The sequence below is a fragment of the Bufo gargarizans genome, chromosome 4, assembly GCF_014858855.1.
Source record: "Bufo gargarizans isolate SCDJY-AF-19 chromosome 4, ASM1485885v1, whole genome shotgun sequence".
NCBI classification, from domain to species: domain Eukaryota; kingdom Metazoa; phylum Chordata; class Amphibia; order Anura; family Bufonidae; genus Bufo; species Bufo gargarizans.
This window is the reverse complement of record NC_058083.1, coordinates 28,514,050-28,530,248: the sequence shown is the minus strand read 5'-3', so window position 1 is coordinate 28,530,248 and position 16,199 is coordinate 28,514,050. Positions and strand designations below refer to the sequence as shown.

At 31.4% G+C, this 16,199-nt stretch overlaps 2 protein-coding genes across 2 annotated transcripts; one reads left to right on the top strand and one right to left on the bottom strand.

Moving 5' to 3' along the window:
* The first annotated feature begins 2,144 nt into the window (after positions 1 to 2,144).
* Positions 2,145 to 3,956, top strand: LOC122935141. Its single transcript, XM_044290907.1, has 2 exons — positions 2,145 to 2,225; positions 3,005 to 3,956. Exon 2 carries the CDS (start codon positions 3,021 to 3,023, stop codon positions 3,954 to 3,956), a length of 936 nt encoding a protein of 311 aa, XP_044146842.1. The 5' UTR covers positions 2,145 to 2,225; positions 3,005 to 3,020.
* Positions 3,957 to 7,408: 3,452 nt separating this feature from the next.
* On the bottom strand, positions 7,409 to 10,018 carry LOC122935140. The gene is made up of 5 exons (XM_044290906.1): positions 9,887 to 10,018; positions 9,333 to 9,461; positions 8,735 to 8,824; positions 7,683 to 8,047; positions 7,409 to 7,598 (listed from the first exon to the last, which is right to left on the bottom strand). The coding sequence occupies exons 1-5, from the start codon at positions 10,016 to 10,018 to the stop codon at positions 7,409 to 7,411; spliced, it is 906 nt and encodes a 301-aa protein (XP_044146841.1).
* Between the last annotated feature and the right edge of the window lie 6,181 nt (positions 10,019 to 16,199).

The window sequence follows — 16,199 nt, the reverse complement described above, 5'->3', positions numbered from 1 at the left end:
ATATTAACAAGCCATCATAACCACTGATACCACCAACGATTAATGGGGCATTATTCAACTTGAATAAAAGTTTTTATTAAAGAAAATATAGTTTTTTTTATTGGATGGATAAAATGTATCAAGCACAATAGTGTGCAGCTATATATTCAAAGCTACATTTACAGCCAGCCAATACAGAGTGTATATAGTTACATTTATATTATATATACATAATTTATATATATATATATATATATATATAATATGTATCTATATCTCTTGTTATATTGTATATAATCTAATATATAAATATATAGTTATATATATATGTATACACACATGTTTAATCACATGACTAGTTTTATAGTAATTAATATATATACATATATATAGAAATAAATATATATGTAAATATACATATTTGTGTATATATATATATATATATATATAGACATATATATATATTTATATATAGATACATATATACACATATACATATATCTATATATACATACTTATGTTTCATGATAATCCCAATAAAGTTTTATTGCAATCTAAATATATTTACATATATTTATATATATATATATATATATATATAAAAATTTATATATGTATATATAGCTGTATATAAAATCCTAATTTGTTATTATAAATATTATTTTTTGTCTAAATATAGATATATGTAGATTATTATAAATAATAGTAAAAAATATTACAAATTTAAAAATTAAATTTTTTATAAATATTAAATTAAAACTTAATACATACAAATTTAATATCATTTAATAATTGAATTTTTATCTGTTTAAAAAAATGTAAATTATATTTTGAGCAAAACATATAAAAAAATCTTTATAGCATAAATAAACCCCAAAATATCAAAATATTTACTATTCTTTTGTTATAAATTTTTAAAAAAATTGTTAATAAAATAATTTTTATTTCTAAAAAATTGTATTAGTTTTTTTACATTCTAATTACTAAATTAAAATCAAAAATAATATTAAAAAAATGTATACATATTTTTTATAAAAATATTTAAAATGAAGTATAAATTATTATATCATAATTTAAAAAATCCACATTTTAAAAAAATTTAAATAAAAATTCACTATAAACATATAAAATCAATATTATTTTAACTATTTTAAATAAATATATAGATTTTTATATTAATAAATATATAAAAATTTAGTATACAACTGTATCTATACATTTGCATATTTAAGTTAATTTAAAAATTTGTTTAGATTTATTTATATCGTATTCGAGTTAAAGTATTATTTGTAATATTGTTTAAGTAAAACTATTTTAAATTTCTAAATCAAATATATATAATAATAAATTTAAAATTATTCAATCGTTATATGGTGATAGTACATAGTATTAATTTATAATATATTATATTCAAATATAAAATAAAAATTGTTACATGATAATTTTCATAAAGTTTATACAAAATTATTAGATTAATTATAATGAACATAAAATTAATTTTATATGACAATAAAGATTTAGTTTTTCTTTTATTTATATAATTAACGATAATAGATTAATCAAAAATAAAGTTATTTTTCAATTTTTACAATTTTTTTTATAATATAATTAGGAGTGTAAATACGCATATATATATGTATATATGTATATATATATATATATACACTCACACACAATTACATAGACAGTGTTTATATACCCAAAAATAAAATTTACCGTAAAAATTATTTTTCTATTGTAATTACATTAAAAGTATTTCTTTTTTCAAACTAATTTATTTTTAATTAGCATAAAACCAAGTTTTATTAAATGATAAATTTTAATTATCATGTGCTTACCTAATATAGGATGCCCGAGTTTTTTATGCTGCTAGCTATTTTTTTTAAGGTGTAAAAAAAATTTTTGTTTCTCCATCTTAATTTTTTTATTTTGTCATCAATACTTTTATTTTTTTTTAATACTTTTTTGTAATTCAAATTTTTAATTAATAATATATTATTTCCCATGATTAATTGTATTTTTATCCTAATTAATATCTTATTATTTAATTTAAAATATTTAGTTTTTTATATCGCATGGATGTGTTTATTATATTTCATCATAAATTTTAATAAAACTCTTTTTATATTATTTTAAATTTCAAAATTAATAAAAATGAAATATTTTTTTAATTTTAAGGTTTCATTACTTGTGGAGACTTTATAAAACTGCCCTAATTATCCTACCCGGAAATCTATAGATCAAAGGTATTTATCATTATTAATTTTTTTTGAAAAAATTTATGCTAACATAAAGTCAATTTTTTCTTATTTCATTTTTAACACAAACTAAAAAAATTATCATTAAGATCGTTAACAACTACTGTAACGCCTTATGCTGGATTGCGTCCTGGAGGCGTACCGGGTATTCTTCTGGAACAAAACGGCGCATCCTCTCCCAATAGGCAAGACTTCATGTGAACGTACGTGCACACAGGCGCATGCGTTCACAGGTCCAAAAGGTAAAGTAGTGGATCAGCAGCCTGGCAGTGGACATTGTTCGCTGACTGGGTGTAGAAGTAGTTTTAAATAAAATATAAAGGTATATAGACACTGTTTTGATAACATCTTCTACTCTCCCTGGTATCTGTTCCCCCTGTGGTGCTATTTGTTTGTATAGACCACCATAGGACAAAGGTAGCTCTGTAAAGTGGCAACTCCCTATTAAGCACTGATCAAGCAATATAGCCTCCAGTGTTAACCCACTCCCATTTATCCTCCCCCTCTAAGGCTACATTCTGAGTTCCATCAGTGTTTTGCACATCCGGAAAATAGAGATACAGTGGATCAACAAAATACAGATAAATACAATGCCCTTTATCCATTTTGCGGATCCAGACACACCCATAACTATATAGATCTTTAGACCTATATAAACCTTGAAAGTATTGTAGTGTAGAATTCAAGAAAGTCTGTTTCATTAACTTAATTTTAAGCTAGGGTATCTGTGGTGGTTAATATTTTAATTTCATTTTTTATATTTACAGATTCAAATAGAAAAAGATGCCGGCCTGTATTGTGACTAAGTGTCGTAACAAATCTGGCCGCCGAGGACAAAGTCCCCATATAATAATGCACTATTTTCCGAATGACATTGACCGTGTAGTTTTGTGGCTTGCACAAACTGGTCAAAAATTTGCTGACATCAATGGTGTGGCCAAAAAAATTGCCGAAGGAAGAAAATCTAACAAATATGTCATTTGTTCAGATCATTTTGCAGAGGATTGCTATAAAAACACTCATTACGGAAGAGTTTTGAACAAGGATGCAGTTCCTACCATCTTTCCAGATGTGGTTGATGGAGAAAGTATTATTGAGGAAACTTTAAAAAAACCAACTGGACACTCTAGAAAGCGAGTTCGGGATCCTGATTTACCTACAACAAGTCTTTGCGAAAATATTTCTCCGGGTGAACCTATTCTACCAGAAATTGTAAAGTATGGTATGTGTAGTGTATCAACCCAAACTGACTACAATTTGACCAATAGCAGAGTGTACTTGTTATCCACTTCTCAATCATTAAACGAAGCCCAACTATCAACTCAACAAGAACAATGCCTTTTGAATCCAAATATGTCCACACCTCTACATCAAGGTGTACGCAGAGTTCTTGAAAGCAGTCCAGGATTTTCATCACCTCTAAAAAAAAAAATTAATCTAGATTTTGAATTATTGGATCCGGATTCAAATATTATGTCAAAGATATATCCTTTATCACCAATTCTAACAACAAACTTAGAACAACCTGAAGTTAATGAAGATGAAATATCGATCAATGTAGATGAAAGTTTACAGAACGAATCTGAATATCTCCCCGGAATATCAAGTTTGGATGATTCTGAAAATTTTATGTGTGAACCATTAGTTTTAGAAAAAAAAATTCTGATCCATGCAGGCAATTTCTTCGCCCAGAAAACTTGGTCAACGATAAAAAATTGATTGTGTTTGAGAGCTGCCTTGAAGAACTATTTACAAAAATAAAATGTCAAAAATACACAAATTGCAATTTGATGGTGAAATCATGGTCCAAAAATTATGATGGTACCTTTTGCAAATTCAAAGGAACTTGTAGTGCTGGACATTCTTTTTTACTCTTTGAAACCCAACCAAAGATAGGACGTTACTCTGCTGGGAACATATTGACTGCCTCTTCCATTCTTTTTTCAGGTCAAAATTTCCAAAAAATTAGTGAATTTTTTAATATTTTAGGATTATCATTTATTTCACAAACAACGTATTATAGATACCAAACAAGATTTTTATTCCCAGCAATCCATTTAGCTTGGGAAAATGAAAAAAATTGTATAATCAATTCAAAAGTAGGGAAAACCCTTTGTGTTTCCGGGGATGGCCAATGTGACAGTCCAGGCCATAGTGCTAAGTACTGCATATATACTGTTATGGACCTTTTAACCAAAAAAATAGTTGATTTCGAAGTTGTTCAAAAAACTCAATGCTCATCCTCAGTGGCCATGGAGAAGTTCGGTTTTGAGCGTGTTTTGAACAGAATGGCTGAAAAAGGATTGAAGGTCAAAATATTTGCATCGGATCGGCATGTTGGCATCAGGTCTAAAATAAAAAACGATTTCCCATCCCTAATACACCAATTTGATGTCTGGCATTATGCAAAATCTTTAAAGAAGAAATGCATACAGCATCAAAACTTAAATTTTGTAAAGAAATAACTCCGTGGATTGAAAAATTAATCATACATTTTTGGTGGTGTGTCCAAACATGTGAAAATTCACCAGAACTTCTAAAAGCAAAATGGGTTTCACTACTAAATCATGTAAAAAATGTTCACACCTGGGAAGGAGATTTGTATTCGGCCTGTACACACCAACCTATAGAAGACATTGACCGTGAAGTCCTCTGGTTACAATTGGGAACTCCACCTTACACCAAGATTGAGGAAATTGTAACTAGCAAACAGTTGTTGTCTGATTTACCTCATCTGGCACATAACTGCCACACAGGTGAACTTGAAAATTTTCACAGTCTAGCTCTTAAATACCGCAGTAAACGTATTCACTTTGGAATTGATGGGATGGAAGCACGGACCAAACTGGCCTCATTGACCCATAATAACAACGTTGGTCGTGAGCAAGCAGTTGTCAAATTTTCCAAAAAAAACACAGAGCCAAAAGGAAGTCTTAGAACAGCATTAAAAATTCCAAAAGGCAAGGGGAGATGGATTGTACGGAACGTGTACGAAAAAGCCAATGTTGACTATTTGGAAAACTTACAAATTGATGTTATTAAATTAGTCCAAAAAAATCTTACAAGTGACTGGTTGTCCCGTGCACCAAATTTACCAGCAAATATTCTAAATGCTGAGAGACCTTGTAAGGAGGATATCAAAAGGCAACAATTAAGCCGGTTCAGGGCTATGTCCATTGCTGAAAAAACTCCAATTGTGAATTTTGATTAAAAAAATATAATTGTAATACAAACCCTAAATTTTTTTTAACGTAATGTTATTCAGTTTTCTCTGTTTTTTTTTAAATAAATCTTATTTATTACACTGTTTATCCAAAAATGTTATTTTTATCTAATAAATATTTTTCGAAAAATACTATTGATATCTTTTATTTCAAATTATTTATTAATGTTATTTATTTATATATGATATGAAACTAGGTTTTAATTAGCAAAACATATTCAAACAATGTTTATTAAACTAACAAAATTTATAGGAAGACGCAGTGTCCACTTTTAAATATGTGGTCACTTGTGGGTTTTTTATACTGCCCATTTTTAATTGGCTCTACAGCAGCATTACATGTATGTACTTCATTACGATTTTCAAATATTCAGCTAAGGCTGAGTTCGCGCTGGGTGCAATGCAGTAGGTGAACGCAATGCACCTGCACTGAATCCTGACCCATTAATTTCAATGGGGCTGTGCACATGAGCGTTTTTATTTTTAATTCATCACTTTTGCAATGCTTTAAAATCGCAGCATGTTCTATATTCTGCGTTTTTCAAGTAGCCCTGGCTCCATAGAAGTGAATGGGGCTGCGTTAATAACGCATTGCATCTGCAAACAAGTGTGGATGCGATGCGTTTTTCACTGATGGTTGCTAGGAGATGTTGTTTGTAAACCTTCAGTTTTTTATCACGCGCGTGAAAAACGCATCAAAACGCATTGCACCCGCGCTGAAAAAACTGAACAACTAAACGCAATTGCAGCCAAAACTGACTGAACTTGCTTTCAAAATGGTGCGATGTTTAACTGAACGCACCCTGAACGCATCCGGACCTAATCTGTCATGCTCGTGTGAACTCAGCCTTAGGCCTCATACACATTATCTTTGTTTTTGAAAGCAATAGAACATATGTTTTGGCAACTATAAATTTTTTCTATATAGATGTTGATTATTGTACACATATTTTGGCCAACTGGATCCAGCCAAAATATATCATGTTCTATTTTAGTAGACGATAGCGTACAAGAATCGGCATTTATATTGCCGGCTAACATCTTGTTACGCACATTTTTTAAAGCAAAACGGATGACCCTTAAATTATTGGTCGCTTACTCAGTTTGTGATCCACCAACAAATAAATAAACTTGGTCTGTCTGTGCATGAGGCCTTATATTCAACATATGTGTAATGAAAATTTTTTTTTTTCAAACTGTGCTGAAATAGAAATTAACGTGAGATAGTTCATAATTTCCATCTAGTAATGTGTATTCATAAATATATTCTTTATTAATGCAGCCTTAAAGACTTGTAATAAATTACAGGGTTGTGATCAAGGGTTAATAATGTATATAAGTATCAATGGGGGGTAAATGTATAGTGTAGATTGTTGCTACTTAAAGAGCTACCCGTGTCCTCTGGTGTTAGATCAATGCAAAATTCACCAACAGAGGAACAGGTAGCAGGTCTATTAAATGGTATTAACAAAATTGATAAAAAAATCTCATTCTTTTAAAAATTACTAAAAAACATCTAGTAGATGCCATCAGATGCTATCCGCTGGAAGGCTGTCGATCAACTGGATTATCTTCCGTTCATGTGAACTTGTGTTCTTGTAATAGCGTGTTCATTTTTACAAATATAGAGTATTGCCTGATGAAGCACAGGTGCATCAAGGAGGAATAACCCATTCAACTGCAGGACGCACCACAGCACTAGCCAATCATGTGGCTGCAAAGTGTAATATTTTCAATCATACATTTCAATCAGATAATAATTATAATTTTTATTCAATTAAAATACATAAACTATCAATTCAAAACTAAATTTTTATTTTGATAAATTAAATATAATAACAAAACTTTTTAAGTTCAACATAAACCAAAATTTTTTTTTTAAATAAAAAAATAAATTATTAAATTAACAATAAAACTTCTATTTAACCAAAACAAATAGAATAAACAATTATTCAAAAGCTAGAAATTCTGCAGCCCTTTCTCGAGTATTTTTATATCCTAAATATATAGACTCAGGATCAGGAAATGAAATTCGAACACTGTTCACTGCACATGCCGGGATGGGTCGTCGATTACATGGCCCTAGGTATCCATGAATCCATGCCGTAAAGGATCTATAGGCAGTTTTTCGTAGCAATCTAGAAAGTATATAAAAATATACATTTTATTAACAAAATTAAACATAATAAATTAATTTGTGAATTAAATAATTCTAACTTTACCTGTTCAAATCCTTTACCGACGGTTCCTGTTGTACAATTCCCCAAGATCGAAAATTGATATTGACTGTCTCTACTCTTTTACAATAAATGACAAATAATTCGTGCTCTGTAATGCAATTTAACTCTTCCAAAAACGCATCTGCATTGGAAATTTCCTTACAACAGACTGACTCGATATTGGTCGGCATTGGAATGCAGTTTTGACATTGACACCAATCATAATGACCAATTCGATTTTCATCTTCAGTGTCTTGGAAGACTATATATTTTAAATTTTCTGATTTTAAAGGATTACTAGTAAAAGACACTAGGCTTGGTGTTGCAGAACTGTACATTCGGTTCATTTCACCTAATAATTCATCCAACTGTAAAAAAAAACACAATAATACATCTTAAAATATTGGATACATTTGTTAAAAGAAAAAAAAACAAAATCATTTATAATATTTTTTAAATTGACTAAAATTATTTTACACTAAACTAAACTTTAAAAATATATTTAATAACATATCTTCTAATTTTAATGTTCAAAATATTAAATATTTTATAAGTTTATAAAATAATAATATTAAAAATTTCTTATTTAAAATAAAAAACTTTTATAATTGCAGACAAACAATATATATCTACTAATTTATCTAATATTTACAAATATAGTTAAATTTACTTTATTATTTATTTTTTAAATTTTCATAATTAATTATTTAATGTTTTCTATTGGTAATGTTTATTACAACATTTTTTTTATCATTATTATATAAAAAATAATTAATATTAGATTAAATAATGAATATATTTAAATAAAATTAGTCGTTTATTATATTCTTAAATACATAACCAAAATTATAAGAAATTTTTTGGGGGTTAGAATATCTTTTTTTTTTTATTTATAAATATTATTAAATATTAAATTGATTATTCAAAGTTTAAATTGAAAATTTAGTTAATCTTTTTAATCTAATAATTTTTAAAAATTTTATTAATGTAAATATAATTTTATAATATATTATATTAATTTAAATTTTTAATAAAGAATAGTGAATTGTTTTTACCTCTTTATCAAAAACAGTAGAAGAGTCATGTAAATTCACCCGCCCGGTGGGATCTTCTGCAACATCCACAATATCAGTATCAGAAAATGGCTAAACAAAATATAAACAAAAATTTTTTGAAAATTAATGCAACGCAATAAACGGCAGTGAGCTGAACGGAAGACGCGTGATAACTATTCAATAAGTAAGGCTTATGCTTCCTGAAGTTGGAAGAGCCGTACTAAGTGATGTCATTGAAGGGCAGGCCTGCCAGCTAGCTGCATTTTATTCATCGTGAAAGTGACTACATATACTGATTTTTTTGCCCCATAAGTTTACTTATTATATCCCTCCTAACACAGTGCTCCACAGATATACCCTAAGAGTGTTCTGAATTTAGCAATTAAAAAAAAAAAATCTAAATGGGTTGCACATAACAGCGTCCTCAACAGATCACCCTTAACAGTGCAATACACACTACACCCCTAATCATGTAATGGACATACGCGTAAGCAGGCTCAAATTTGAAAAATCTGTCCAATAAAGAAAATTTATATACTAAAAAATCAATATAATTATACTTTGTAATTATAAATATGAATATATATAAAAAAATTACCAATATACTGTCGTCTTCTTCAACAATACAATCGATGATATCGTAGTTGCTTGAAATAATAATATCAGAATTTTGACCACTACTGATGGTAATAAAAACGTCTTCAGAATCATCGTGAACAGTTGATTCCTTTAATAATTAAAAAAGAAAAAATATTACAATAAGTGTAATGTTAAAATATATAGAAATATTTTTTACAAAATTATAACACTGTAAGATAATTAAATATTATTATCAGTGATATTGTTACTAACTGTCAGTATTTTCATTATGAGGCACATAAATACAGTACATGGCAAAAATATTTTAACATAAAAAAGTAATTAAATGCAATGTGATTAGGATGTTTTTTTTTTACAGTAAAAATTTGTGTAAATATTAGTGAAAAACATAGATTATAATTATTATTGACCGATATCATTTCTTCCGTATGCCTGAAAGCTACTTGATCAACATGTCCATTAAGAATTGTCTTCCCAACTCTCCTCCTGCTGAATGTTTGACCGCCTACAATCTGGGTTGCGAACCCAACAATCGACCGTGACTGCCCTTACCAAAGTCAGCACTGACCTACTAACATCAAAACCAAAGAAAGAATACTCTGTCTTCCTTCTCTTTGACCGGTCCTTTGCCTTCGACACTGTTGACCACTCCCTTCTGTTGAAAACTTTCTCACCTGTTGGCATCACTGACCTGTCTCTCTCCTGGATCACATCATACCTCACAGACCGGACGTTTAGCGTCTCCCACTCCCGCAACACCCACTCATCTCATCCCCTCTCTGATGATGTCCAGCAAGGCTCTGTCATAGGACCCCTGATCTTTACAATATACACTTATGGCCTGGGACACCTCATTGAGTCCCATGGCTTTCATGTATCACTCAGATTACGATGACACACAAATCTACCGCTCTGGTCCAGACATCACCACCTTACTATCAAGAATCCCACAATGTCTATCTTCTATATCATCATTTTTCGCGTCTAGCTAAAATGCATACAACAGAATTCATAATCTTTCACCCATCTTGTTCAACACCACCAACAGACCTATCTATCACGATCAATGCCTGCACATTATCCTCAGTCAACAAAGCCCGCTTCAGACAAGCCTAGAAAGAGTGACCCTGCCGCCTCTATAACGCCAAGAAAAACTTAACTTGCACCGACTGTATCCCTCTCCCATACCATGTAGATCGTAACCCCTCACGTGCATGGCACTCTTTCCTTCTGTACCAGATTTTAACTAATCTTGTTTATGATTAGTGCAATTCTATGTGTTCATCATGTGCACCGTTTATTTATATAGGTCATAAAATTATTTAGAGTTAAATATTTTTTAATATGATCTAAGTGGTTACCAAGTTTAATATTATATTAAAATGTAATCTTACTAGTGTTCTTGAAGAATTAGCTTCATGAATCTCCACCACGTTTTCGTCACTCTTAGTATGATCGATTCTTTTAGTTTCCTTTAATGAAATTTTTTTTTTTTATTACATACACAACTTAAATTTTCTATACACTTTTTTTTTTTAACAATACACTTACCATTTTACTAATTTAAAATTAAATTTGATTATCAAAAATTTCAAAGGTAAATTTTAATAGCCTAAAAGGAATATCAGTGCCATTTGAAATTGGGGAAAAAAAATAAAAAAAAAATTATTAGTAATATTAGAGTATATCATTTTCAATCTATAGTAAACATGTATAAGAGAAAAGAAAAGTACGATTTAAAATTAACAAAATTTTTAAAAAAATAATTATAAGTAAATTTAAATTTTACTGAAAATTAAGAAAATAAATTAAAAAATAAAAATAGTGCTTATTGTTTTTCTATTTTCATTATGATTTTCAACAGTATTACTAATTAATCAGGAAAATATTACTTGGTAATGAAATAACAATAGCATTTAGATCAGAAGCAAAAGAATAATACTATCTATATAAAAAAAAATAACATCAATATACCATCTAAAATATTAACATTAATAATAAAAAATATATATATAAAAATCAATTATAAAAAAACCTAAGAATTAAGTACACAATAATGATATATACATCAAATACATTTTAATGTTTAAAAAATAGTTGATTTACCGAATAGCAAAATATCAATTCATAAAATAAAATGTCAATTCTAATTTAAATTTTTCCTATTTTTTACAAATTTATATAACAATTAAAAAATAATTATTTAGATAAAATTAATATTTGCCAAATTTAATTTTTTTTAACATCTATTTTCTATATTTTCTATATTTAATATTTTTTTATAAAAACAGGTTAAATATAAATTAATTTTTTTTTATGTTTATAGTAAATTTATAGTTATTTTTTAATTATATTTAGAATTTATTAAAAATGATAATAATTTATACTTAGTTTTTAATAGTAAACCACAAAATTATATGTATATATTTTTAAAATATTTTTTTTATTTAAATTTAGTAATAAGTAGTTAAAAAAATTATAATAAAATTTTAATATAGTACAAAATATTTATTAATTTTTTTTAAAAAATTTAAGTTTTAAGTTAATAAAAAATAATGATAAATATAATGATATTTTTGGGTTAATTTATACGATAAAGATTTTATATTATGTTTTTCTTAAAACATATTTAAAACAAAATGTAATGTTAAAAAATTGAATTTTAGATGTTATTACATTTGTATTTATTTTTAAAAGTTTTAAATTAATGTATATATAATTTTTTTTATATTTAAAGAATTTTTAATATTTTGAACTATATTTTTTTTATAAACAATAAATATATCTAAATATATATATATATATATATATATATATATATATATTTAAAAAAAAACAATATTTTTAAATTATATTTATAATTTTTTAATTTTATATATATATATATATATATATATATATATATATATATTTTTTTTCTTTCCAATTAAATTTTGTGGGGATATAATGAAACGTGAATATATAGATATATATATATATATATATATATATATATATGTGTGTGTGTGTATATATATATCTACACACATGTTATTTTAAATATATATATATTTATTGCTATAGAAGTAGTCATGTGATTAAACATGTGTGTGTATACACACATATATATATATATATATATAACTATATTTATATATTAGATATATACAATAAAAAAAGAGATATATAGATACATATTATACTTATATATAATATAAATGTAACTATATACACTCTGTATTGGCTGGCTGTAAATGTAGCTTTGAATATATAGCTGCACACTATTGTGCTTGATACATTTTATCCATCAATAAAAAAAAACTATATTTTCTTTAATAAAAACTTTTATTCAAGTTGAATAATGCCCCATTAATCGTTGGTGGTATCAGTGGTTATGATGGCTTGTTAATATGTATAAATAGTTACCTAATCCGAAGATCCAGCGATGAACGTCCAGAAAGCTACCTCCTCCGCTTGCTGCTGGGCTTCGTCTGTCCCACGGAGCTCTGTGACGTCATCGGCGCAGGCGCAGTTGAAATGTCTGAGCAGGGAGCGGTCAGCCATTGACTGCGCCTGCGCCGAATGCCTCCGAATGCCGCGACGGACGGCGCAGGCGCGGGATTTCGGAAGGCTGAAGCAGGGGGAGGATCGATTACTGTGAGAGATGGGCGTGCTGGAGCGAGGCGCATGGGCGGCAAACTGCAAGGTAGACGGAGCCTCTAGGTGCTGGAAAAACGCCTGCATAGCACCTAGAGGCTCATTTGCATAAAGATATAAGTGCTTTTTTTGAGGTATCGGCCGAACGGATTAATGTGATAATTAGCTTGTAAGCAAGATCAGACACTAGCGGATCGCTAGTGTCTGAACACCAAATATGTGATATGCAAGTGGTAGAAACCCTTTAAGCATGGATCTGGTTTCACTTTTGACTGAACGCATGCAGGGTCTTTCACTGGAGGTAGCAGATCTCTGTAAAACTGTATCTCAGTTTCAGGTGACCAGTTCAGCTTGCGTTCATGGAGTTTGTTCTGAGCCTAAGATCTCGCTCCCGGATACGTTCTCCGGGGGTAGTGAGAATTTTGTTCGTTTTAGAGAGGCTTGCAAACTCAATGCCTACTTCCCCATTCCTCTGGTGATGAGGAGCAGAGGGTGGGGATCATCATCTCGCTGCTCAGGGATAACGCTCAGTCTTGGGCCTTTTTCGCTGCCGGTGGGGGCACGGCCCCTCCGATCGGTTAATGAATTTTTTGCTGCACTGGGTCAGATATATGATGACCCGGACCGTATTGCTCTGGCTGAATCTAAACTGCGTCTTTTATGCCAGGGTAAACAGTCCGCTGAGATATACTGTTCAGAATTTCAGAGATGGGCAGCTGATACTGGTTGGAATGATGCTGCACTCCGAAGTCAATTTTGCTATGGTCTTTCGGTGGTATTGAAAGATGCATTTGCCTTTCATGAGAGACCTGCCTCCTTGCAGTCTGCCATGTCTCAGGCTTTCGTATTGACAGGCATCTTAGAGAGAGAGGAGAGTTCACTCCTTCTTGTCATATTCAGTCTAAGGACAGTGGGGCGGTCTCATTCAGTGCGCAGGGGTGTCAGTCTCTCTCAATCCCCTCTGAGCAGGAGACCTTGCAGATGGGTTTGCTTGCCTCTGATAGTAGAAGATTCAGCTCTCAGGGCAGGGTTTGTTTCTGTTGTGGAGGTATAAATCATTTGGCAAATGTTTGTCCCTCTAGAAGATTCAGGGAGAGTTTTGAGGGTAATAAAGAAACTAAAAGAAAAAAATCCTCAAAAAACTTTCCATCTGTTACCATTTGCAAGGTTGATGCCGAAATTGAAGCTTTTCCGTTTACTTGTAGTTCCCGTTTTGTCCTACCTGCCAGGGTGGCGCTAGAGAGCAAGAACATTTTTTGTGAGATTTTTGTAGATAGTGGAGCAGCAGTCAATCTCATTGATAATCAATTTGCTATAACACATGGTTTCCAGGTATGCACTCTGGGGAAAGATATACCTGTTTTTGCTATTGATTCCGCTCCACTTTCTCAAAAATTGTTAAAGGGCATAGTTCACAATATCTGTTTGACTGTGGGTGATGCTTATGTTGAGGATGTCTCATGTTTCGTCCTAAGCGGATTACCTACGCCTCTAGGGGCTACCCTGGCTCACTAAACATAACCCCACCATTGATTGACAAGCAAGGCAAATAAATGATTGGAGTGACTTTTGCAGAGAGAATTGCCTCTTGGCGTCTCTTTCAGAGGTTTCTACCAAGACTCTACCATCTTTTCTCTCAGAATTTTCGGATGTGTTTTCAGAGAGTGGTCTCCAGGAGCTGCCCCCTCATCGGGAGTACGATTGCCCTATTAATCTTATCCCAGACGCCTAGCTGCCTAAATCTTGTTTATACAATCTCTCCCAACCTGAAAGGGTCGCTATGCGTACGTATATCTCTGAGAGCCTGAGAAAGGGACACATCAAACCCTCGAAGTCATCTGCTGCCGCTGGGTTTTCTTTTGTTAAGAAAAAAGATGGTTCTTTAAGACCATGTCTGGATTTCAGGGAGCTGAACAGTATCACAATTCGTGACCCTTATCTGCTTCCTCTGATCCCAGACCTGTTTAACCAGATTGTTGGGGCTAAAGTTTTTTCTAAGTTAGATTTGAGAGGGGCATACAACCTGGTCAGGGTGTCAGGGAAGGGGATGAATGGAAGACTGCCTTTAATACTCCTGAATGCCATTTTGAGAATTTGGTTATGCCCTTTGGTTTGATGAATGCTCCAGCTGTTTTCCAACATTTTGTGAACAGCATTTTTTACTATGAAATGGGGAAATTTGTACTAGTGTATCTAGATGACATTTAGATTTTTTCTCCTGATTTCAAAACTCATAGGGACCACCTACGTCAAGTCTTGCTCATTCTGCGGGAGAATAAATTGTACGCTAAACTGGAAAAATGTGTGTTTGAGGTTCCAGAAATTCAATTTCTGGGTGTTCTTCTCTCAGCTTCTGGTTTTCACATGGACCCTGAGAAGGTCCGCGCTGTGCTTGATTGGGAGCTTCCTGAGAATCAGAAGGCGTTGATGCGCTTTTTGGGTTTTGCCAATTATTACAGGAAGTTCATTTTGAATTATTCCTCTGTTGTTAAGCCACTCACTGATATGACTAAGAAGGGGGTCGATTTTTCCTCCTGGTCGGTAGAGGAGCGTAAGGCCTTTTCTAGTATCAAAGAGAGTTTTGCTTCCGCTCCCATCTTTGTACTACCTGATGTCTCTCTACCTTTCATTGTTGAGGTGGACGCTACTGAGGTGGGTGTGGGTGCGGTTTTGTCTCAGGGTCCCTCTCCTGCCAAATGGCGACCGTGTGCCTTTTTCTCTAAGAAACTCTCCTCCGCAGAGAGAAATTACGATGTGGGAGATAGGGAGTTGTTGGCCATCAAATTAGCTTTTGAGGAATGGCTCCATTGGCTAGAGGGAGCCAGACACCCTATTACCGTGTTTACCGACCATAAGAATCTGGCCTACTTGGAGTCAGCCAAGCGTCTGAACCCGAGACAGGCCAGATGGTCTTTATTCTTTTCCAGGTTTAATTTTGTTGTCACGTTCCGCCATGGGGTTAAAAATGTGAAGGCCGATGCCCTGTCACGTTGTTTTCCGGGAGGGGGGAACTTTGAAGACCCGGGTCCCATTTTGGCTGAAGGGGTGGTCGTCTCTGCTCTTTACCCTGATTTGGAGGCAGAGGTTCAGGCAGCCCAGGCAGAGGCTCCTGATCTTTGTCTTCCTGGGAGGTTGTTTGTACCTCTCGCTTTACGACACAAGGTTTTTAAGGAGCATCACAATACTGTCCTTGCTTGGCACCCAGGGAGCAGAGCCACTGTGGATCTCA